The 27,215-nt window shown below is 37.8% G+C and overlaps 1 protein-coding gene across 1 annotated transcript in view; it reads right to left on the minus strand.

The window, feature by feature from the left end:
* The window catches only part of BMPR2 (bone morphogenetic protein receptor type 2), a 152,038-nt gene that overhangs the window by 17,150 nt on the left and 107,673 nt on the right, over positions 1-27,215 (minus strand). The window contains exons 4-8 of the mRNA XM_075180138.1: positions 16,214-16,324; positions 12,638-12,729; positions 11,595-11,825; positions 3,001-3,115; positions 1,850-2,010 (exon numbers count right to left, since the gene is read on the minus strand). Of these exons, the coding sequence (XP_075036239.1) occupies positions 1,850-2,010; positions 3,001-3,115; positions 11,595-11,825; positions 12,638-12,729; positions 16,214-16,324 (710 nt within the window). The remainder of the gene's footprint in view (positions 1-1,849; positions 2,011-3,000; positions 3,116-11,594; positions 11,826-12,637; positions 12,730-16,213; positions 16,325-27,215) is intronic.

The raw sequence follows: 27,215 nt of genomic DNA on the forward strand, positions 1-27,215 counted from the left end.
AAACATGTAAACATCTATTATTTCATACATTTAATATGTATTTCAAATATAAATATAGATAATATACATTATTATTTAGGCATTCATCTAAAAAAGGCCAGTGCATTCTGAAGTGGGTAAACATAAGTGAGAAAAACTGCAAAGTATGCCATTATCTCATTTTAGACTTGAACTTATGGCATAGGAAACAACATGTGAAAATTAAAATGTCATATATAGCACTTCACCTGATGAAAATCATAGATAGATAAAAATAGATTTATCCATTGATGATGCAAGGCACTAAAAACTGTTTTATCTATTTATTTATTTATTTATTTTGGCCTAAAAAATTCAGGTAATATCATTATTCATTTTTCTTGATGTTATTTTAGTGGAGCTAAACTAGAGAAAAAAGTTTGTAAACATTGTTATCTTTATATGATGTCTGAAGGTTTTACACAGTACTGAGGGTTATCTGTACTGAAGAGTGCAGCAACACTGTTTAAACAAAGTAGAAAGTTAATACTAGTAAAGGCTGTCTAGCAGGTTCTTTTGTAGAGACCAAAGGAGGGGGGAGGAATAGGAGTGCTCAGACTACTATCTTTTCAAACTCACTTGACACATGTTGGCTGAAATATCTAGCACACAAGTTTTAGAAGTAAGAAACTGCTTCAAATATATGCTTATTTTTCCACCAGACACAATTGTCACTCTGTAATATTTCATTCAGATGCTTATGCTCTGTAGCTGTTCTTAGCAATGACTATCTGACTCGATTAACAGGGACCCAACCCAATCAATTAACTGATATAAATGCATGTTTTTTTTTATCAATGTATAACCTTAAGGCAGGAGAATTCTGTCAGATAGTCATTGCTAAGTTCACAAAGCAATGAAGATCATAACTATAGAAGATGTATATTTCACCCAGATGGAATGGAGCAGTTTGGATTTTGGGCCACATACAGGCAAGGGTCAGATGTACTTGCACCTCATCCCTTCTAATTCTAATAGATTTTGGTCAAATGGCTAACAAAACTGCCACGTGTGACAGCCAGCTATACCTATGTAAGAAAACAGTGAATGAATTGAAAATTCTTATAACAATGCTGCTTATGCACTTGTTAAATTCTAAATCTTATTATGCTCAACCATTTTGCAGCATAAACACCATGAAATATGTAGTCCTGTAAAGTTAGAGTTCCTCACTTTTTTACTATAATTATAAAGGTAGCCTGTGTCATGCACATTTTGGAATGGAGAAATGATTGTTCTGTGTTATGTGGATATGATTTTTGGCACATACATGTGTACCTCCCTCCAGAACCACATACAGACTAGCCATCTAATATGTAGTACTTTATTTTATTTATTATATATATATTGTTATATTGTTATATTTTTCGAAGCAACTAAATAACTGCACCTAAATGCACAGAGTTTTTAACCTCCCATCCTCACTAAATACTTAACAATGTATAACAATAATGACTGGACGGTCACCATGACGGGAACTAAGCGATACCACCAAAGACAAGGATAATTTGCAGGGGTCACAGACCTCACTATTCTCAAATTTGTAAGGAGGAGGAAGTTGATCACCTAAATCTTACATTTGGAAACACTAACTATCTTCACTGTGTATAGATGCCATGTTTGTATATACACACATAATGATTATATGTTGCACATTAGTACAGGTTGAAACATTTATGCAGCTACTAAACTGGGACTTTTACTAACCGACTTTGTGTCAATATTGCACAAGATAAGCTAGAAATAAATAAAGTAGTTGATTTTGCAGTCATTACAGTAAAATGAATATGTTTGTAGCACACTTCACGCTGGTGGCTACCTGTGCACTTACCTCACTGATGGCTGCATTATCTTCATCTCCCGGCCTCACCAGCCTGTTTCCTGTGAGCCGCATGGACAGGCCGAAGTCACTGATAACACAGGACCCATCGCTCTTCACCAGAACATTGCGGCTGTTGAGGTCACGGTGGGAAATAGCCGGTTTGTAGTTATCTGTTTGGAAAAAGATTGTAGAACGATATCATGATTGTGATACTTTTCATCTCTCTGTGCTGAAGGCCTCTAAAGCTTATTTTATAAGACAGATAACTCACAGTGATCAGGACATTATAAACTGCTATGCCAATACTTAATACATGAACCAAATAAGGAGGAAACCATGCATCAGAAAAAATTATGTGTATACATGAACAGGTAACCTGAATTAACTTTTATGATGTAGGGCCACTTTGACTATGAATAACTGTTAGCCTCAACCAGCTTGATATTATACATTTCATCAGATAGGTTGAAGTTGCTAATATCATGTTTCTCAGTTTACATCATTATTACTCACACTGCATGCATCATCCATTGCTGAGGACATTCAATATTTCTATCAGATGCTGAACACATATTAACTAAATATGTATTGGATAGTAGATTATATTGTTCCTAACATATCTTAAATATTGAATGCAGCAGGACTTAATTCCCACTTCACATTACACAGCAGCAGTTGTCATTTCTGCTCTGATGTGCAGTATGGATCTTTATTTAAATTGAAAGTGATGTCACCTAAGGCAGAGAAAGACTGGTGTCTCCCCCTAGAGTGCACTAGCTCTAGGTTTCTGTATGGACTGAATGGGACACATTTTGCATTGCTTTGACATTAAAACAGGTTTCCCAGTTATATATGAACTTTACTTAATCTGCTCCCTTCACAGTAATAGTACTTATAGTGGTCTCCAATTTATGGACTTAGCACTTATATATACTCTGCGTACAGTCAAAATAGACTTTAGTGCACTACACTCTCCATCACAATTATCATATAGTATCTTACATGCAAAATAAGACAAATTATAGTGGACAGTTGATCAACATTAAAAAAACAAAAAACAGCAATTTCCAGGAGCAAATCCCTAAAACACGGGGTTTCATCTGGAAATTAGGGACAGTTGGCAATGGCCTACATGCAATATTTAGTCACTGACACTGTACCTCCTCGTAGTAACTCTGTGTGTAGATATGCCAATCCTCTGGTCACGGAATGTGCCAGACGGCAGGAGCTCAGCCAGTCATTAGTATGGACACTTAAATACTTGCACAGCGATCCCTGCAGACATAAATAGCTTTCATTATATTCATAACTATTGTAGAAACATGAATGCACATTAGTAATAGTCATAATATTCTGCATTTAACTTATAAACCTTTTGAGTTTAAGCTGAAAAGAAGTATTATACAGAAAGAGTACCCAATGTGAAAACAAAATAGATATGTAGATCTATTTAGCTGAATAAAACAAATAAACATGTCTGTGAGATGCTGCACTCCAACGGCATTGCCATAACAATTTGTCCAGTGTAAGTCTAAGGGGCAGATTCAATTTGGCGCCCAAATTCTCATTTTAAAATGAGTGTTTGAAATGAACTGACATTGTATTTTTAATTATCCTATTGAGTTGTCATTTCACATTAGGTAGGTGTAGTGTCTGCTTTAAACTACACAATGCTATGTGTAAAAGGTATGACTAGTGCATTTGAGGTTTAGGATGCCAAAAGTTGTGTACTTACAGGTCCTAAGTATGTAACTCAGTCCCTGTTGGTATCCCCATAATGAAATGACATAGCTTTTGCATATATTTTTCTTGGGGCATATACACTATATGGACAAGAGTATTCGGACACTTGACCATTACACTAACAGGACTGTAATGATATTGTATTCAAATATATATACTTTAATATAAAGTTGGTCAGAGCGTTGGCGACTTTTACGCACCATGCGCCTTAGAACTCGTTGACCCAGCTTTGTGATTTTATGTGGTCTTCCACTTTGTGGCTGACTTGCTGTTGTTCCTAAACGCTTCCACTTTATAATAATATCACTAACAGCTGACTGTGGAATATCCATCAGGGATGAAATTTCACTAACTGTCTTATTAAAAAGGTGGCATCCTATCACAGTACTACGCTTGAAGTCGCTGAGCTCTTCAGAACGACCCATTTTGCAGCACAAATGTTTGCAAATGGAGACTACATGGCTAGGTACTTGATTTTATACACCTAGGGCAATGGATCTGATTGAAACACCTCAATTTAATAATTAACAGGTGTGGCCAAATACTTTTGTCCATATAGTGTATATCTAAGGATGCAATGTCGAAGGAAATAGAGGTTGCAGGTGACAATGGGATGGGAGACCTATTGGCCACTCCTCAAGCCATGCCACGCCCCGCACAGAACTACTGTTCTTAGGCCTAGATCTGGTCATTTGGCTCTAGATGTGCCAAAGTAACTGATAGAGAAAGTTTCCTTGCTGGTTGATAAAAAGGGTTCAATGTATTATTTATTTTATTTGTTAACATTTATTTAAATAGCACCTCCATACTCCACAGTGCTTTGAAACTGGGGACAAACACAATATTAAATCAAGACTGCGTATCAACAGACATACAACGAGGTAAAATGGCCCTGTTTGTAAGCTTATATTGTTTAAGAAAATAGGAGTTTAATACATGGGGTTAACAAGTGCTTAGTGGGTCGCACATCAATGTTTATTATGGAGGGAATCTGAGGGTTGTTTGAAGATAGAATACATGCACTTTCCAAAGAAGTGTGTAATTGCTTAGGTGCTGGACCCTCACACATCAAAAGGTCTAATTAACATGAGATTAACATGGGTCCTTTCTTCAGACAGTTGCAGAATACACAAAGAAAAGTTACAAAACCACAAACAAGTCATTTCCCTACTCCAAAATACATAAAAGCCTTCCAACACAAAGGTGTATTGCATCGGGTATATACCACAGAAATTATGTATTTCTTCTAGCAAAGTTAAAGCAAAAAATGAATTTCCTCCCCTGGTCTCAGAAAAAAAGACCTTTCTTTTACCAAAATACACACAATATCAAAAATAAGTGCCTAGTTAGGTCAAGAGGATGGTTTGGCAATTTCATAGCTTTCCTAAAAAGGTGAGTTTTCAGAATATGCTTGAAGGTTTGAATGCTAAGTCTTGTTGTAGGAGGAAGGGAATTGCACAGAGTGGGTGCAGCCTGAAAGAAAAGTCTTGTAACCAGACATAATTTATTGAAAAAAATAGGTAATGTGACAAAATTAGTGGAAAAAATGCAAAACAACATGTTTGTTTGTTTTAATTGCAACAGTGTCTCTCAATAAGCTTGGAAACTGCATTAATAGAGGAACAGCTATTTATATTGTATAATTAATGACTAATCAATGAAACAAACTCTGAAAATAATTAAGTGTTAGCAGGAATTAATTATATATGCTCTACTAAGCATTGTATATTTGATTTACGTCCCTATTGTATGAGTGCTACAGAATTACTTGACACTTTATAAAGGGTAATAATGTGAATGTCAGCCACTGGAAGAAAGTTCTACAATGAAACAGGCTTGTCACCCACTGATGTATACGTCCCTGTGATAAGTGATCAGAATGTTCATTGAGGGTGGTCTCAGTCACTGGAATGCAGTCTCCCTGATAGACACTGAATACCAATGAGCCATGGGCAGAGATAAGTAGACTTTGGTGAGAAACAAAATAGGGGACAAAAGATTTCTACCATTATGCATCACTGTTTATTATCAGGTAAGAGGCAAACATATCAGAAAGAATTGAAGAGTTTAACGTGTACACAGTAGAGGATCCACGATTTGTCTGCGACCGGATGGAATTCTCTTAATGTATTGTGCTGGTGTGTGGGCACCCTTATTCCCCATGATTGTATCAAGCTATTGTTTCCAGGCTTTACAAATGTAATAACCAGCCTTAAGTTTTCTGTAATAGCTGCAATATATTACAAGTACTGATTTAACATGGATTAAAATCACTATGTTGCTTTCACTGCATTGACATTTAATACTGTTTTAGAGACTGTGGATTACACATTAGGGTCTCTCTTCACAAGGCTTTTATTTTGATTAAAAGAAAAATAGAAATGCTATGAAATGTTATTATCTTCAGTAAAACTAGCTATACAATGGTGCTTTAGTGAGAAAACATCCCTCACAATTCTGTTCAATTGCCATTAAGGGGCTAATTCAATAGTTTATGTGCACAACATCGGTAGTAACGGGAATGAAAACTTCACTCATTTTCCGCTTACTTTTTTTCATAGACGTGTGAGCAAAAAAAGAGCAAAGATCATTACCAACACATAACATGTGATGCTACTCCGGCACCTAGCAGCTAACTAAACTAACTTCCATGGGCCCTGTGTGTTGCTGAGATCATGAGTCCTCACTCCATATACTTTTTATGCCTGATCACCTACTAAAACATTTAAGATTTGCTAAATCCACTCTGGATATCTTAAAAAAATATTCTGAACAAACCACATCCGACAAACAGTTGCAATAAATTGTAGTAAAATCTCTCCAAGACAATTTGATTGAAAACCCATTAGCCCAAGATCACTTATGTTGCCATCTGTGGTAGACAGCTTGGACATTACAGGAAGACTGTGCAGAGGATGTAATTGTGGTGGGTGTGTTCACGAGCGTAAAATCACCAATTTGTATAATTTACTAGTACAGTACTTTTTACCAAACTCATTAAGCCTTCTATCTCCAAACGAATAGTGTGACTGGATCACTTATAAATAACTTATGGTATAAAATTATTTAAAGGAAATAGCGCAGGGTGCTTATTTATATAATTGCAAATGCACTTATTTTTGATATTGTGTGTATTTTAGTAAAAGAAAGGTCTTTTTTTCTGAGACCAAGGGAGGAAATTCATTTTTTGCTTTAACTTTGCTAGAGGAAATACATAATTTCTGTGGTATATACCCGATGCAATAAGCCTTTGTGTTGGAAGGCTTTTATGTATTTTGGAGTAGGGAAATGACTTGTTAGCAGTTTTGTAACTTTTCTTTGTGTATTCTGCAACTGTCTGAAGAAAGGACTCATGTTATTCTCATGTTAATTAGACCTTTTGATGTGTGAGGGTCCAGCACCTGAAGGCACAGGAAGGTTTAATTAGACTTGCTGCTAGATTTCCTGTGTCTAAAACAATGCATTGCATGTACATCCATGTTTGGATAAACATATTGCATCCTGATTCTAAAAATAGCTCAGACCTCAGGGGGATGGCTTACTCTGTGAGGCTGTGTCCAAAACTGTTTAAAAAGCACTGTTTTGTATTGAAAATTGTTCTTCTTGTTTCATCTGACCTGCTCACTGGTATCTTTAACCAGGGTGAGCAAATAAACATCACTTGCTTCAAAGACCTGCTTGAAAACTTGTCTATCCCTGTGACCTGCAGATTAGACCCAACTCTAATCCGTTCCCGGCTGTTCTGAGATTTGGACCCAGCTTTCCGGTACCACCGCCCTGCCCGCTACCCAGCAGCTCTGGCCAGTGTGATAGGCCAGGGGAAGATTCATCAACAGCAACCCTAATCCATAGGAAGAGGTCAGGGGTACCAGCTCAGGTACACCAGTAACGGGGTACACTAGCGGCATCAGTTAGCCAGAAGAAACCCGGTACTGGATGCAGGTAAGGAATCCAGTGGTGGCAGCATTTGTAAGTCCCTCCTACTGCAGTTAGAGGGCACATTTGGGATAACGAAAGGGAACGGTGGCAAAGTGAGCCCAGCCGGTTCCCAGCAACAACAGACAGGGTGGCATCCATCCTGTCACATAGCTACTGCCAGACTACTCTCTCTATGTTGGATAAATTATATTTTATCTATAGGTGTCAAGAGAACAATGCCAGCTCATGAAAAGTGGTAGAATGTGAAGTTATTCTTACAGAATATTTAAACTCAGCAAGTCAGACATGGATAGTCACACATTTCACTTGCCATATAAAACATTTATCATATATATTTCTTCTAAGGGAAGTAAATACTGATCCTTGGTTGAGCACTTAGAACAAACTGCATGGGGCCAATTCAGTTAGCTGCAAGGTTCTGTAGTAACTTTGCTGTAAGGTTCATAGAGGTGCGAGTAAAAATCAGAGAGGCTTTCAATATCGCAATTGGCGGTAATACGCGCAGAATCATAACCGCAAGGCTACTATGGAACTGCACAGTTAATTAAATCAATCTCTATGAGTGTCAAAATTACAGGAATCTGTGTAGGTCACAGGTGAGGGTAAAGTAAGTAACAACGTAATTGTGACAGATTAGAAAATGTTGTTTTGTCTTATAAAATTTAAACATTTCTGCCTTACATTGGTTCAGACATACACAATGGAAAGCGATGACCTTGATGTTTTATCCCCTGTAATCACAATTACTCTAAGTCCCTAACACAAGAAGCTGGCTATTTTCAGTAAAAGCTGTAGCAAATCTTACAGACGAAGGATTACCTTTGCTGCTTGTTTGTTCATTCTGACACTGGTTAGATAAGGTTTATCGCAAACTTTTAAATGTTCATATTGTTGTTGTACAAAAGCAGGAGACAATGTGACCATGAAACTCATTTTTTTCTCTAGAGGAAACATTCAAATGAAATGATGCAGAACAAATATGGAAGTCACCTCTGTTTAGTGTCTTTTGTATAACACTGATTTAATCCTGTAACTTCTTTTTGTACACAACAAATATGCTGACCTGTTTCTATTCTTGTGAGATCATTGTGTAATATACAGGGATGTGCAGTTAGGTAAATGAAATTATTATACATGATCACAGAATATTAATACATAAAGAGTTACAGATACAACTAGTGTGCCAAATGAACAAAATACAGCAGCAAAATCAGCAGTTGAAATAAGAGCAATATATACACATGTATATAGAAGAGATAGTGGAGTTTCATAGGAACACAAGAGATGTGAAGGTCCAGGAATCTTCAAGTTCTACTCCTGCATTGCTATTCCACACTTTATGTGTAAATTCCACAGTTCATGGACTTTGAACTTTATAAATAGAGCTGGGAAGACAACTGTGCCAATTCATTCAGCTCTGTTGTGTAGAATAATGGAGAAGTCCAGGTAGATCAAAAATGATTTTCCAGGTGGTGATGGGGGGATTGGTAATGTTCGGGCAGAAAAAGAGTGAATTCTATGCAGAACACTTAAAGCCAAATTCCACACCTATATGGTGAATGAGGTGAACATTCCGCAGAACAGTTTTGAAAATTTCTGTGTACTTGTCTTATGAACTGAGCTACACCGAGCAGACTGGCACCAGTATATAAACAGAATACATGCCAATTGGACTCCAAACTCTCAATGTTTTCCCCCTTATCTATCCAATTTCTTTAAAACACACTGTACTCTAGACTCAGAGTACTGTAATTGTGTAAGCAGGAAGTTATCAAGATTTCCTTGGCTACACAAATTTTTGTGGTAAAATACAGGGACTTCTTGCAGCTGGCTACAAATACATAGTTGCCAACATATTAATAAATCTTCCAAGAGCCAATAACTGTCATGTGTGGTGTAGTCTAGGTGGAATATTGATACTATCACATGACCACTAAACAAGATCATAATGTAATTTCATTATAGTCTATATAATATATACATATTAATTTATGTAGCATACAGGAAAAAAACAGATACAGAGAATTGCATTCAGCAAACAAAATAGAAGCAGTGGTACTAACTAGTGTGGCTGGATCACTTATAAATAATTTATGGTATAAATTTAAAGGAAATAGCACAGTGCGCTTATTTATATAATTGTAAATGGACTTATCTTTTATATTGTGTGTATGTGTTGTGTTTTGGTATAGGAAATGTCTTGTTTGGGGTTTTGCAACTTTGCTAGAAGAAATCTCCAATTAGGCATATGTGGGGACATGGTCTGTTTTGCTGATAGCAGGAAATGCTAACTAAGTCTTTTGATGTGAAGTGTTGAATCTGTATCCTGGTTACAGTGAAAGGAAATCTCTGATCATTGTGATTTAGGATATCACAAATTACTGCAAATTCTGTTAAGTATAAATTGCATTTAAATCCATGTTTGGGGAAACACATTGCATCCTGATACTAAAAATAACTCAGACTTCAGGGGGCTGGCTTACCCCCTGCGAGGCTGTGTCCAAAACTGTATAAACCAGCACTGGTTTGTACTGAAATGTATCATTCTTGTTTCTTCTGATCACTGGTACCTAAAACCAGTGTGAACTGTCCATATCAGGGCATTTGAGCAAATAAACATCATTTGCTTCAAAGACCTGCTTGACAACTTCTTCCATGCTGAAATTCTTGTGACCTACAGATTAGACCCAACTGTAATCCGTTCCCGGCTGTACTGAAGTATGCACCCAGGTTTCCATTACCACCGCTCTGCATGCTACCTAGCAGCTCTGGTCAGTGTGAAAGGCCAGGGGGGATACATCCACAGCAACCCTGATCTATAGGAAGAGGTCAGGGGTACCAGCACAGTTGCTTATGGAAAACTTAACTAATATATTTTGCATTGCTTCCTATGCGCAACACAGATGATCTTTATGTTCTTTACGATACATAAACATAACGTGGGTCATTTATGACGAAAAGGCAAAGATACACATCTCTAACTGTGCTATTGTTTATGAGAATACATACAAACACACAAAAAGTGCACACATTTGTCTAGATTTATTTGGCTTTTGAAATGGTATTGAGCAGCCTTTGCTGGCCCTGGGTGTTAAAACTGAAGTCTTTTAATCTGCATGTACTGCAGCACTGATCATGTGTCTACTCAAAGTGTTTTATGGCTCTGTTTTTTAAACCAGGTGCTGTCACTGTATTACATATGGGGATGGTGGGTGCTCATAAGAAAGCACGCCCATATCAATCACACATTTATGAAAGAAGGAGGCATATGTTGAGAATATATTACAAAATAGCAACTTCCACATTTGCGGCTCTTAATACCAGGCTTTTTCCCTAATTTCCATATGCAGAAAAATAGGTGGAACACAGGTATCTGCAAATGTTAAGCACAGTTAAGAAACACCTCAACCCACAATTTATCATGAAAATTCATTATGCTTACAATGAAAAGAGTAATTATATCTGGGGTGCACCTTTCTCCTGATCCTCTAGTCCAGACCTTCTCTACTGTACACTTCTCCTCCTGGCCTGTTGTTAATGCCTCTCCCCTGTGTACTTCCCTTTGTACACAATTAAAACATTCACAGGCAAGTGATATTAAAATTATAATATTATAATATTATTATCTGCGCCTCTTTGAAACAGGCCAGTAGTAATATTAAACAGCAGAGAAGAGCTTGAATGCTGAAGACTTTGCGGACAGATCAGAAGAATAGTGCAATCCAGGTATGTAAAGGTGGATTTTATGTTAACATAGTAAATATACTAAACTTTAAATTTTGGATGAATTTTCTTGAATAAAAAAAAATGTAGTGATTTGGAAACAAGTTATAATTGCCATATTTACTCCCTTTAGTCACAATCTAGTATGCAGTGCCAGAATGGAATTGTAGGGTCAGGCATTTTAAATTAGCCAATACACATGCTGCATGCCTGCACTGAATGTACTTGACACGCATGTCCTATGCGTTTCCATACTGCCACGCACAGTATTTGTTTGTCATATGTCAGTGTTGTGCACTAAAAATCTGTATTTTGAACAGTGAAGATGATAAATCTCAGCAAGACTCACATTTGCGTAGTACTCCATTACTAGAAGGTATTCCAGGCGCCCATCTGAAGTCACTCTCTCATCGGCCACAATGAAATGGGCAATGTTGTCATGCTCCAGCAAAGGAGTGCGGTAAATACTTCTTTCATTGATGAAATTCTGGCGGTTGTTGAAAGAAAAAACTTTCACCGCAACAGAACGCTCGTCTAAGGATCCTTTGTATACGGAGCCATAGCGCCCACGGCCTATGAGCTAGAGAAACATGAAACCAATATAAAGAAAGGGTCTATGATACTCACACACACACACACACACACCTTCCTAGCTCTATGCAATCATTAGTTTGGCCACAGAGATTCTACCATTTAAAGATTGTGTTCACTTTTTATGTTACAATGTGGCAGGTTATGTACTCTTAAGAGATTTGGCGTTTAGAATACCTGGTAAACAAGGACTATAAAAATCTCTAATGACAAAAATGGAAGCCATTTACATACGGAGAGCTGTAACTAGATCGCAAAAAACAGAAAGGCAATTCTTAAATCATTAAAGATCTGCCAATAATGTGTTTGCCAAATTGTATTTAAAGGTGGACATATCATTTAATTCCTCTTTCGTTAAAAAAGACTTTAGTGTTAATTAATGGGAACATTAAATCCAAAATAGAACCCCTGCAAACATATTCAAGGTTCTGTGCTGATACATTACTTATAACAATGAATGGCATGATACCAAGTGTTTACTATTTACAATAAAATGCAACAAATCATGGTATTCATTTCTTTGGGTTAGCATTTGAGTAAGCAAAATAGTTAGTTCAAAGTTTTTCCTACAAATCACTCATTTCATACTTAGTCTTTGGGAAGAACACCTGGGAAAACGTTATCTAGTAAGAGTGCTCGGAGCCTATTTTATTCAAAATATAGTTTAAGTATAAAGATCTCACATGGAGTCTTTATAAGTCATAGGCCACACGATTATGACCACTACTACCCTGTTTCCTACAACACTGACACAACAAAACTATTTCTTAACAGTGTAACAAGCAAACACATGTCATTTACCTCCAATAACTTCAGGTTATCTAGATCCAAGGATGGCTCTGATGTTGCAGCTTCCATCATATTCATACTGTGGAGACCTTGTTTACGGTCTTCTAAAATAAAAATTAAAAAATCAGATGAAACATTAGGGCAGTCAAGAGCATGTAGTTGAACATAAGTATTTTACTTAACATTTATTTCTCAACATATAGTTTTTGTACAACAAGGAGTACCTAAAATAGATGCAAAGGGTACTTCAGTCTGTTAATTTAAATGCACAAGAAGTGTACTGGCACAAATTTATGCACAGTATGGAGTACTTAATATAATTTTAGGTGGCAAATTACCTGTTACACAAAACTGGTTGAGAAACCATACTGTAGAGCCTACTGTTATGTGATCATGTCCCTTTGGTCACATCCCAGTAGGCCAGTGGTTCCCAACCGGTGGTAGGTGTACCCCTGGGAGGTACGTGCAGGGCGGTTCAGGGGTACGGCAAAAATAATAAGTAATGGCATCAGACTGGCTCCACCCACTTCGTTATTAGGGCTGTGAATATCTGGTGACCTGGTCTAAACTTTTTGTAAACACAGAGAGATGGTTGAGACAGGAGGCATGAGGGGCGGCTGTGACGGGAGGCACGAGGGGCGGCTGTGACGGTAGGCACGAGGGGCGGCTGTGACGGGAGACACGAGGGGCGGCTGTGACGGGAGGCACGAGGGGCGGCTGTGACGGGAGGCACGAGGGGCGGCTGAGACGGGAGGCACGAGGGGCGGCTGAGACGGGAGGCACGAGGGGCGGCTGAGACGGGAGGCACGAGGGGCGGCTGAGACGGGAGGCACGAGGGGCGGCTGAGACGGGAGGCACGAGGGGCGGCTGAGACGGGAGGCACGAGGGGCGGCTGAGACGGGAGGCACGAGGGGCGGCTGAGACGGGAGGCACGAGGGGCGGCTGAGACGGGAGGCACGAGGGGCGGCTGAGACGGGAGGGATGAGGCATGAAAGATGGCTGATCTCACTAACAATGTTTCAATCGGGTAGTGATCTGTAGAACAGTAAATTAGAGACTATTCAGGTAAGACAAATAAATATAATTATTAATAATAAATTAAAAGTTTGTGAAATTACTTGTAGTAATTTTCCTTTTCCAACTTATTTCCTCATTTACATCATTATACATTAAGATGGGCAGTGAACAAAAGTGTCAGTATTTAAAAACAGTTATTTTAAAAACAAGGGGTACAATTTGTAGAAATGGCTTCAAAAGGGGTACACAAGTCAAAAAAGGTTGGGAACCACTGCTGCAGGCAATACATTTGCTGAGCAATAAAAATATCTCCTTCACAAACGATGGCATACTGCTATTCTAACTCATGTTTAGGAGCTTAAAACCAGCCACAATGGACACAAAGGGGGGGGGGGGGGTCAATTAAATTCCTCCACCTCTCTTACCTCTCAGCTTGGTCTCCCTTACAAAGACTACCAACCCTGCACTGAAATGGGCTGTGGGGGCAAGGGGAATGAAGCAGATTAAGACCCCTGGGGTGACAACTCTGGGACACAGTAATCAAAAAAGTATCCCACAATAGCTTAAAATGAAAACAACACAATTAAAGTTTCATTGGTACTCCCCTTTGGCACCAGCCAATAGCAAGTGGTTTCCTGCGCTGGCTATTTGTGATTGGCTGCCGACGAATGCAAGTCATGCTTTTTTCATTCAGCATGGTCAAGTTTTTTTAAGTGTAATCGCTGCCACCAGTGAATGACCATAGAAAGTTCCTGGTGGAATGGCACCTGCCAGGCATAACAGCTGGTGCCATCTCTTTAGACAGTTCAATTAATTGGTGGCAGGGCTGACACTTTCCTGCTCCATTGTGCACCCACAAGAGGACATCGGAGCAGGGCTGCAGAAAACAGTTATTGGTATAGTTATTTGTGCTTGAATCCCACTGTTCTTGAATCTCCTCTCCACCAGTGCGCAATAAACTGAATAGGTGCTTTACCTCCTATAGGGAAATAATATGGGTGTAAAAAGTCTATTTATATACTGAGGAGGAAGCAAAATAAAAGAATGGGGTGAAGCAAAAACTTATTTGCTTTTTAGTATGTGAAGCATTATCACGTGTGACAACTGGAAACTGAATGGTAGCCCCCTATGTTTGCTCTGCTCATCTGTGGTTGCTACACATTAAACAAGGCATGGATTTGTTTCTGCAGAACTACTGCAAGTTGCAAGTATTAAACCAGGCTGCCTCTAACCCTTCTTCATTCTAGTGAAGCTCTGTCGCTCTGAATTCCTTCCCAGCTATCGGACTCTGATCCTGACTCCAGACCGTTTCTCTTATTGTTTCACAGAGCTCGGTGAAGACCGTTTCAAACTGCAGACTCTACCTAACTACTTAGATAGTGAAAGGACAAAATACTTTAATGGGGTTGAGAAAGAACGCTACTTCTAAATATTATAAGGTCTAAGAAAACTTTAAGTCAAACTATCTAACCATCTCTTTGTCATTTGAATAAGTTTATTCAAATTTCTTAGACCGTACCTCTTATCCACTACTCCAGAAGGAGACCTAGCTTTAGTTTAAAAGACCATTATGCCACAACCTTTTGAACCTCAGGACTCCTTTCTATTTGAGAAGCTCTCTCAAAATGGGCTTTCAAATAGCCATTACTACAGCTAGAAAAGTAGCAGATTTTGAGGCACTTCAGAGTGTGAAACCAAACCTGAAATTTCTCCTTTCCTTCATCCTAAGAAATCCATTAGAACTAAAGTAATCTTGTCATGTCATGCCAGTCATTATATCATATTACCTTCCTTTTTCATTGTCCTCAAGACTTGGCACAACTTTGAAAGTGTAAAATCTCTAAATGCTTTCTGATGTTAACGTCTGCAATCTCCAGATCTATCAATGATATTCTTTCCAGCAGGCCTACTCAAAACAAGCAGTTCCTGAACCTGTGGGACTGAGTTATACTGCAGAGCAGATATGTGGTCATTTTTTAACACCTTCACTGATTATTAGAGATTTGGTGCTAGATATTCAGCTCATAAAAAATTTGTCTGTAAAGTATTACAGGTGGATATGCCAATAATAAATAAGCAAGCATTAGCCTCCAAGTGTTTTGTTTTGGGTATGAACTGTTTGGTCAGATCTAACTAGTGTCGTTTGGATGATAAAATAGCAGTTCTGAAGTTAGCCCTATTTCAATGATTGGCGTGTTATTCCTGTTCATTTCAACTGTTATTTGATTGAAGATTTTGTTGACGAGGGGTCCATGACAGTTTGGCACAGATGAATCAGTGGAGCGGGGAACTTGTTATCCTGAGTACATGGGCTGGGGGATCAATTTATTCACAATTTTTTCTCTTCCTTATTACTCTCTAGGTTGGGTCAGTCAAAAAAGCTGGATATAAGAGGGGATGGGAAATTTATTATTATTATTTATTTATTATTGATTATCTATTTCAAGACTGCCACTTTGCAGGGAAGGATTAATCCAATAGTGCCTGATGTCATGTTCCAGTAGAGGAAAAAACAAGTCTGATATTATTGTAGACTTTTCTAATCAGGGAACAGAATCCAGTATTACATACCTCCAAATATCCTGTATACAAAGAAGAACACGACAATCAACACAGCCAGGACGGATACAGAAGCAAGAGCAATTATTACAGTCATATCACGATTCAACCAGCCAGTTGGACCTAAAAATATAAAACACAGGTTATTCTACAGTATATACTTAAAAAATGTATGTTTATGCTGTCATTACAGACATACAATTTGTAGAGATGCACCAAATTTATTTTATGACTTTATTTTAGATTTAGGTTTTGATATCTATTTAGCAAGAGATAAATTGTGAAATGCTCTGGAAGGCACTCAAGTGAATTTTGTTTCAAACATTTAAATTGAAGATGGTTTAAAAAAACCTTTCCACATTGTCTTAGTTACCCATAATGACATACAATAAAAGTAAACTGATGGCCAAAAAATTGTCTTTTGTGACTGAGCTTGCTGTTAGAAAATGTTATAATTTTAATCAAGGCCTTACACTGCAGTGTACAAGTGTTAATTGTTACCACTTCCTAACAACTATTTACTCAATGCTCCAATATGTTACACTTGACACATCATAAGTTTATCTTTTACTGCAAGTAAAAGTCAAGTATTTCTTTGATAAAAGTAATGCATAGGTCTAGCACCAGGCCAAGAGCTTGGAACAGATGGGAGACAAATGTACAAAAATAAAAAACATTCTCATTGATATCACAATTAGGAGATGAATATATTGGAAAATAAAAAGAGAAGATATGATCATACATAACTCACAGAAACACTGCAACATTGGCTATAGCAATTCAAGTATAATATACACACTTTTGGAAAAGACAAACATATGGTAATCTTTGATAACAGTACCCAGGGTAAAATACTCCCTTATGATTATTTATACAAAATAAGAAAACAATCCTATAGTTGCCAAGCATCTCTAAGTTCTGGGCGTTAAGGATTTGTCCCTGGAAATGTCCCTGATGTTCAGAATTGATCATATGAGCAGTAGGATTTGTTTGTCTATATAATCAATGCAAATATAATGCACAAGAAATGGTAATATATACATAAAGTGGTGTAAAATATATGGCTTATAATCAGTGAGTTGTGATGTCATCACTTCAGTGTTTATTAGTAAAACTTGTGTATTATAAGGAATAATGCCCCCTACTGTAAAGTATATGGATATTAGAAGTCACTGGGGTGTTCTGTGACCTTCATAAAAACACTCTGCCTACAGCTTTGTGGCTTCAAATCGTTTAGAGATGCTCTGACGTCCAATATCCATTTCATTTACAGTTGGAAGAATATTATTACATATCTATTTGTATTACTAAGACTTTAGAAGTTAATATTTCTTGCACAGGAGTACTTAAAGCACAAATCAAATATAACCAAATATCTTGATGGGGATTATAATACACAAATGCCCACCTAGACATTAATGTGCTTGATGTGAATAATTGCATATGCTTAATAGCAAAGTGTCCTTGGAAATTATTTTAAAAGGTTGCCAACTATGTCATCCTTGAAAATGTCACGTCTTGGAATGAAAAACACAAGTAGGGGTGATACGGCAAGGGAGTCACTATTTATGTTGCGAGAGGTACTCATTACAGCAAGTACTCTTGGCTCCAGACTGTTTGGCTTTTCCCCATTTCAGAAACCTCAACTATTAACACAAAGGCAACAACCAGGAAGGAAATGTCTTAATGAGGAAATTTGTAAGAAGTTATCTGATGACCAACTGATGAAAAATGACACTATGACATTGGCATCTGAACATATTGCGATATTACAGTTTTCAATGAGAGATCCCTAATTCTGGTTAACCCGTTCTATCATCTAGTTACACAATAGGTTTGTCAATGTTTTTAGTCAATATACACTTTCAACATCCTAGGTTATGATTCTGATCAGGACCACTGTTTGATACATTCTCTAACAAGGTTATCTAGCAAGGATAGACAGATGTTATATGCCCTGATCACCAAAGCGGAAGTAGAGTCAGTTACCAAATTCTTGCCCCATAACAACGCCCAAGGACCAGATGGTGTCCCAGTGGATCTACGAAAAAATGTACTTTATTTTTATTGCTTTAACCAATCATAGTTATTGAAAACACTGCTCCCCCTGTCTTTGAAGGCATTGATAGTGGCGTTTCCTAAACAAGATATATTCATTAATAATTGTGAATCCTACCGATTCATTTTTCTCACTAACTCGAATGCAAAAGTATTAGCTACAAAACTGAACTATACATATCATCATCATCACCATTTATTTATATAGCATCACTAATTCCGCAGTGCTGTACAGAGAACTCATTCACATCAGTCCCTGACCCATTGGAGCTTACAGTCTAAATTTCCTAACACACACAGACAGACAGACAGACAGACAGACACAGACTAGGGTAAATTTGTTAGCAGCCAATTAACCTACCAGTATGTTTTTGGAGTGTGGGAGGAAACCGGAGCACCCGGAGGAAACCCACGCAAACACGGGGAGAACATACAAACTCCTTACAGATAAGGCCATGGTCGGGAATTGAACTCATGACCACAGTGCTGTAAGGCAGAAGTGCTAACCACTACACCACCGTGCTGTCCAATACATACAATATAATTCAGAGAGACCAGACTGTCTTTATGGTTGGCAAATGTACTTCTATTACTAACGTCTATTAGTAAAAGACACCTGATGATTAACTTACTACTACCCCATGACCCTATATACCAGACATGTCAAACTCGCGGGACGCATGAGGCCCAAAGGCATATTTTGTGCGGCCCCACATTATTATGGGAAACAAATGGAATGTGGCCCGTGTTTTATTTTATTCGGTTAAATTACTTAAAAAATCACTGAATATAATAAAACAGTTTGTGTGCGAGTTCAGTCAACCTTTAATGTCAGTGTCATGTGACATGTGGATATCTAACAATATGAATTTATATTAAACACAATAAACCAATCCATATCTGCAACTTCCTAATGGCAATCTGCTGATCTGCTGAATACCATTTGTAGCTTCAACATAACCTTTGTGCACTCCCTCTCTTAATAATCCTTTATAATGGGAGCTACTGCCCCCATAGCCATATTTTTTCACTGACTCCTGGTGTGATGAGATTCTGCAACTTGTAGTTGCAAAATAAAAGAAGTAAATGAGTTTGATTAAGGTTTAGAAATGGGTTATTTGATTTTCACCTCCATCCCAAACCTGATTGAATAATTAGGGTTGATATTCTGAGTTGAATATTTCACTGTCACCATCAGATGTTTTCATGATCATTAGATTAGTTTTTACTAGCAAGTGTTTTCCTGTATTCATTGGTATATTACTGACTGTTTATCTTATAACTGTGTACTGTTTTTGCCTTTGTTTTTTGTTATACTCAACTGTTCGTTACAGATGTATTATTTCATCTCAGTGCTATAAAGTTGTGTGTCTGTATGTCTCATTTAAAAAAAAAAAACTACAATAAACATATATTAGTAAAATAAAAAAATATATATCTCCGAGTGAAAGAATAGAAATGCTGTTTGCACATTCGTATATACATATTATATTAAATTCAACATGTAAAGCAAATATTACATATGTCCTGCTCTGGGAATCCTACTAATCACATTGCACTGCACACAGAAGGCAGTGCAAGTGCTGCTGCAGTGCAAAATATTTATTTATATTTTAAACAGTGTTTCTGGTTTACCATAGGAGATTGTATGCACCTGTAACACCCCCCCCCCCCCCCCCCATGCTTGCCTATGTGATACCTATCCTACTTTAAGAATTTTTTGTGATGGGACCTATACATACTACATGTATGTGCAAATGTAGTTGGGGTCATTACATTTTTTGTGTGATTCTTTAAGAGCTTTAACCCTCCTAATGATAATTTATACACGTGATTCCTGTACATGTGTTTTAATGGGATACAGTACTAACATGTTGAAACGAGCTCTTAGGTATTGCAAAGATGCCACGCAGAAGGAACTTTCGGCCGTGTAATGAGACCGTACAAAACGATACTCATATTTTGGCAGATTGGGTGAAACACGATGATTACATATTTTTTATTGTTTGAATTTACTTGGTTAAAATGATAGATATACAACATTTGAGTAAGTCATGTAATCTGCAAAGACATATTCTCTTTACTAATAATAGTGCAAATGGCAGACATGTGCTGTACCCAACAGTAATCAGATATTTGCTTTCTTTAATCCAAGGTCTCTTTCCAAGGTCACGCAAGCATATTCAGGGAATTTGCTTGCGTTGCAAACAAAACACAACAAGAACAAACTGCTCTGAAAATTGCACAGGATGCTGCAGTCTGGTGCCTGCACAACACTGCTTTTCCAATGAGAAGCTGAAAGTGTAAATCGACACTAAGGCCAAAATTTCGAGCATGCACAATTTTCCGATGTTTTGTGCCACCCTGCAACCTTCTATGCCCCCTTTTCATTGCAATCCATTTGGTTGGCCCTTCAATGTCTAGATTGCTCTATGCGTAGGCATCATAACTTGCAGAGTGACCTAATATCTGCTTACTTGTTATGGGTTACAGCACCATTCTAGTCCTATTTGCATCTAATTTTTCAAAATGCTACCTTCCACTGTATACAGCGATAACGTGTGGAATAAGGAAAGTTGTTAAGATACTCCACTAATCTGCAAGAAAATGTACAAATTATTGTTATCAATGTATTTGATATTCTAGATTTGTTGAGCGATTCGCAATTGAAATGCTGCTTTGTTACCCTACTATTTAATATTACCTGGTTCTAAAAGAAAAAGTAAGACAGCTTTGCAAATTGCCTCCAAGTAGGGATGACCAATGCTCCATAGCTAGTAGTCAGCTGCAAGACTTGGAGCTGTAGTGGAGCTGATTGTGTTTTCATAATAGAGTGGACCTGAGAAACGAAAGGAGCAGAGCTCCAGAGCCTGAAGCTACCCATCTTTCTACAAGTCAGAATGTTGAATTAAAATGTAAAATTAGAATAATATTTACATTTAAATAGCATTGGATAGACAATTTCATCAAATATACTTCATTTACTTAATTAATTCAGCAAGCTCATGCACTCCTATTATCAACAAAGACAGATAAGCTGGCCACATTACAATCCGACCATTCAGTGCAACAGTGTGTTATAGAATTGAAAATTAATGACATATGTGAATGACAACTGATGCAATATGATCACATGTTGATGGCCAAGTCAATCAATAATCCGATCTGCTGAACTCAGAATCTGAAAGAGATTAGAATAAAACTGAGTGAAGTGTACTATAACCCTGTAATTACAGTCTAATGTCCTACAACTCTCCTATATTGTGCATTGCACATTGAAAACGTCTTTCTGTTTTGTCAGATCAAAGCTGTAACGTGTGTACAGAAATCACTAGTTATCAACAATATGATTTTATTGCAAGTAGTCTAATTCACCTGTAGAGAAATGCATTTGCTCAGAAATAACACCAAAAAAGAATCAGTGTTTGGAAGTTTTACAACACTGAGAAAAAACAACAAACAAAAGACAAATAATAGGACAGTCTGGACAGACTTATCACTTATTACTCCTATCACCAATTAAAGGAAGAAAACAAACAAACAATTGACAGTCCATTTAACCTAAATAAATGTAACACATGTTGATAAGAAAGGAAAAATAAGCAAATGTTCTAAACATGGTTAAAACGTATGCTTTACACTATAAATAATTAATGGTCACCTCATAAGTGCCCTTTGAAATATCCCCGTCACATGAAATAAAAAAGTTTTCATTGCAGGAACAGACGTCGAAAGCTCATTTACTAGTTTCATGCTAGGTTAAAGTACAAAAATTAGAAATAGTTCACAATCACTGAGATGCTGTACATATGTGCCATCATTGAACAATGCTGAACCCTGAGCAACCACATTAATACAAGAGACAGTAATGATCATAGGGTTGATGATGGTGCCTTAATACAAATGAAGACACATTAAACACAATTGGTATGCTGTGCCCCTTTATTCACATATCTCAATGCTTCTCTGTAAAATACAAAGAAATTTCTGGAAGATAAAACCTTGAGATAAATTTAGCTCCCATAATACAAAATCTAACCTTGCACCAGTACAACTGGCTTAACAAATATAACATCCTTGAGTTGCTGAAACCTTAGAATAAGAGGGAAAGGCAAGATCTGCTTAAAAATAGTAAATCTATTCTCACTTGTCGTAGAACCGAATGCAGACGTTTAGCTCGGATTATGTATCCAATTCTCCTGTGCACATGGCAAACAACAATGAAGAATTTTGGTACCACATAGTAAGCCACAATGTACACAAAATCAATGTCTGAGTACTGCACACATCTTAAGTCAACTGGATTACTTGTTTTACATGGACAAACCCAGATTTTAAAGGCTTGTCCTTGGAATTTATATTTTACACTAAAATTCCCTTTTCTCCATGTTGCTAAAATACCTACATTGGTTTTATAAAGTAATACTTTTTGAAGAATACTGCAAATGCAAACAAAAAGTACATTACAATCATATTTAGTAAAAATGACATGGTGGGAATTTTTGTGCTACAATACAGTATTATCAAAAAAAGAAAAGAAATTACCTTGCGCTAATTGATATACCCATCATCACCATTTATTTATATAGCGCCACTAATTCTGCAGCACTGAACAGAGAACTCATTCACATCCGTCCCTGCCCCTTTGGAGCTTACACTCTATATCCTTTGGACCTGAAGTGTCCTAACACACCTTTATTAATATATCAAGAAAATCTGGCTCACAGTGTTGATTTTAAGTATTCATTATTTTATTGATCTTATAATTTTATGTATTAATCGTTGTTTGTTTATGTATATGGTTTTATATTGGCTTGTATTTATTTGATCTAGATTAAGAGTGACTTTTTTTTGCAGTCCTTTCGAATATAGTATCTTTATCTATCCTCCATCAAGATCTTTCTCCCTACTATTATACACCCTGTGTGTCTCTTTTCTTTGCTGTATATTTTACATTCTGTGGATTTCTACAATACAGTATTATGCTTATCATCACATAATCTTCATCCATATCAGATTGCAACCTAAATTTCCAACCAAACTCCTTGCTGAGAGTATACAATGTGAACTGTATCTCCATCCTCCACCTTAACTTTTCCAAAAAATTTTGGCCCTTCCAGCACCATCTCTGACTCTATCTCTGTCTCCATAGCTGCAACCCCCACTGCCACTTTCTCCTCACCCGCAACCCCCACTGCCACTTGCTCACTCGCCATCTTCTGACGCTCCTCGGCGTCAAATAGGTTCCTTTGTCATTTAATACACTCAGACATGGGCGTTTGTTTCTGCTGTGGACCAATCAGCGATGATGCACGCCGAGAATGGAGCATTCCATTACATACGAAGGGATTTTATTATTAGGGAATATTCATTGCATTGCACTTTAGCAGTTAAATGTTTTTCTAAATTAAATGTATATTACTAAACTTCTATTATATAGAAATGAATGAAGAGACAGTGTAGTCTTCTCTTTTTATGCAGCTTTGGGTGTTAACTTTAGCGAAAGCTCTGCCCCTTTATAATAATGCCTTTGGTATCTCGTTACATTTCCCGCAAATGTCACTGCAGTGTGTACGAAATTAAAATCATTGTTCACGACAACATGGCTGTAAAAAGTCGCTAAAGAGACGTCCGCTCTTCCCTTTATCGTCCTAAACAAGGCTAGTGTGTATGCAGTCCATGGACCGAGCGATCGGACCATAGATCGCATGTAAAATCGCTCGGCATAAAAAGTTGGTCGAAATTTCTGTAGTGTGTACCCAGCTTAACACAGGCAGACAAACACATAGAATAGGGTCAATTTAGCAAGAAGCCAATCAACCCACCAGTATGTTTTTGGAATGCGAGAGAAATCCCACCCCATCAATGCGGAATAGACAGAATGCCGGAATCAAGCCCAGAATGCCAGTGGGGCAAGGCAGAATGCTATCCTCTGTGCCACACTTGAACTGGTTTGATACACTAAGTAAAGTGTTCCTGGATTTTATTTTTAGATGATGGCAATTATAGTAAAGATACAGAAGCTGTGTAACTCACGTGTCCCTTATTAAAGGAACAAGTTTTCACTTGAAATAAGTTATGAAAGAGCATACTTGCAGAATGTCCGTGAGACTCCCAAAATAGTGGGTGATCCCCCATATTCCTAGAGTCTGGCAAAGTCCCTCAAGCTGGTCGGACAGAGAAGCTGTAGGTGGAGCGTAACCGGATGATGCTATTCACATCATCCTTCTCTGCCCACCATGGAGGAAATCCTGAGGAGAAAAATAAGTATTGACTACATCTGTGTACTGGGGAGCTGTGGCCATTTTCTTGTAGTACACATCAATAAGCTTTATTTACCAGGAGGCGGTATGATACAGGAAAATGGCCGTCATTCTCCGACACACAGATATAGTCATTATTCTCTCCAGTGTTTCCTCAGCATAACTGGCCAGTGAGGCTTCCCTGCATACAGAATATAACAGTGAGATTCAGCTCTTGATCTTTACTTACAGGGTACTCTCCTTTGGTGTTGCTTACGCAAGCTACCTGAAATGATTTTTAAAATGTAGGCAACTATGTGAAATATACCAGTCTATTTTATCTTGAAGTTTTACTACCTATATGCTTACTTTTTGCAAATAACACATAAATAAAATATTTAAAACTGGTAGCAGTTAGCTAGCCACATGGAAAAAGACTGATAGTAATAACCATGACATTCAGAGTGATAATCACGCCCCAAGATTTACAGAGAGTACTATGGATTAAAAGGACTATAACCCTTCTAATTTGTTTATTTCTACTTTGCATTTCTCTAATGAAAATAATAAGAGATTAAAGTACAGTGCATATAAAGAGTCTACGCACTGGTATTGAAATTACAGGTGTCAGAAATGTTTCCTCCTTTAGTGTGACCTTGCAACTAACAAAATTTAAGTGAAACACAAATAGACAATTTTTAGGGAAAAAAACTGAGGGAAAACATACATTTATAGCTAGCATGTGCATTTCTCTGTGCCAGGCACAAGCAAATACATTTTTGGTGTACTTAAATCCGGTTAGCTCACACACTTTGTTAGGAAAGTTCCATAAACCACACACACACACACACCAATGCTGGCTCTCTCTGCCTGCATGCTTATTGAACTCGGAAAAGATGGTAATCACTCTTGTTGATTCCACTATCCATATGGGAATGGTTAACAAAAATAGATGTTCAGTGTGGTCTCATCCGTACTTTAGCTTCACAATAGAGTAGCCCAGTGCTTCCCAAACTGTGTGCCTAGGATCCCTGGTGTGCCTTAGAGATCTCACAGGGGTGCCTTGGCCAGGGCCAGTGGTAAGCAAAGCAGGGGACTACTTGGTAGTCATTTTGGCTCAGGGGTGCCTTGATAATTTTTGGGAGACCCTAAGGGTGCCTTGAACTGAAAAAGTTTGGAATCCACTGTAGTAGCCAGATATAGGATGTCTCCTTTCAGTGGCCAGAATTAACACTGCACAACTCTTATGCCATCTTGATCTCCACGTGGGGTGTGTGGTAAGTTGTCTATGTTTGGTTAGCCCCATGGTATACCTGCCAACATTCCTGATTCACAATAAGCCAGAAACCAGTTCCACCACAAACCACACCCAGATCAACACAGTCTATGCCCATTTTGAGCAAGAGCACATCCCTTTTGTAAACCAGAAAGTGGGATTGTTGGCAGGTATGTCATGGCTCTGCCTCAAATGCAGCTGTACTTCGAAAACGGAGATAGGTTTGTCAATTATGAAAAACACAATCACAAACAAATTGTTAATTGTTGCAATTTCCTTCAGCAATTATGTTATTATTTTTTTTACATAGACAAGCAGATTTCAAAAGTTAAGTTTATGTAGTTAACAGATAGTTTATTAAGAGATTTCGGCAAGAAATTGATTCCAAATTTCTCACACAGGGAGCAAAACGTCTGCCCGTCTCTTTGTAAACACACTGTTCCCTAAGAGTGCCCATCTCACAAAAACACACCTTCTCAAACTCTTTCCCCACAGCTGTTTTGTTAGCAATGCTATAGGTCAGCATAACCCCTATTCCCCATGCTAAAAACAAAGCGTTTGTGCAGACATCAATTCCTTAAAGCTGCCTACTCTATACAACATACATTTGACCAAACATCTCTGTACCCTCGGTAGATCCCCATAGTCTGCTTCATGTAACCATTTTTATCAGGGCTCCTCTGGTTCTTCTCACAACCCCAGCTGAAAACTAGTGGGTGTGAGCAAGATGACCAAAAGACTGCATTTTTTTAAAAATTTATTTTGGTCCTCCAGCACACACACTTACTGCAATGAAAAAGAACTATGATCTGGTTCCTAGCAGAAACACAAATGCAAGCTAACACAGTGGACAGACCCAATAAATCCTGCCTCGAGTGTCTCATTAAAACTGCACAAATGAGTAACTATTACCACAAATGCCAGTCCCTCAGGCTAGAGAGCCCACCTTGGTAATCAGATTACTGTGGCCATCTTAACCGACTCATGAACTCCAGTTCTGTAAACCTGAAGCAGCTGAAAGCTGTATATCTAGCCTTGCTGCATTTTCACATACTGTAAAACTATTCTGGACAATGCCTGAACTGTTTACAGAAGACATCTGATGACACACACCAGGGATGTCCAAAATTTGGGAAAACTTTCAGCATAAGTCCTTAATATTCCCACAAGAACCGTTTCACAGTCATAACAATGGATGTAGATTTAAATATGACAGCAAAAAAAGGCAAAACTGCTAATGTTTTTCCCTAAAATTCTGAAGCAAATATCTTTCACCTTGTCTATCCCAAGGACCTTCAGGCTATCATATCGGTACTCCACTCATTCCCAAGGATATCAGGAAGATCAGAGATGATCAGCATGTGAAATCATTCTGTTGCAGTGGTGGCTGAAGAGGCCATAGTTTTCCCAAATATTTCAGAAGGCAACAGGAAACCCA

This window comes from Mixophyes fleayi, chromosome 7 (assembly GCF_038048845.1).
Source record: "Mixophyes fleayi isolate aMixFle1 chromosome 7, aMixFle1.hap1, whole genome shotgun sequence".
NCBI classification, from domain to species: Eukaryota; Metazoa; Chordata; class Amphibia; order Anura; family Limnodynastidae; genus Mixophyes; species Mixophyes fleayi.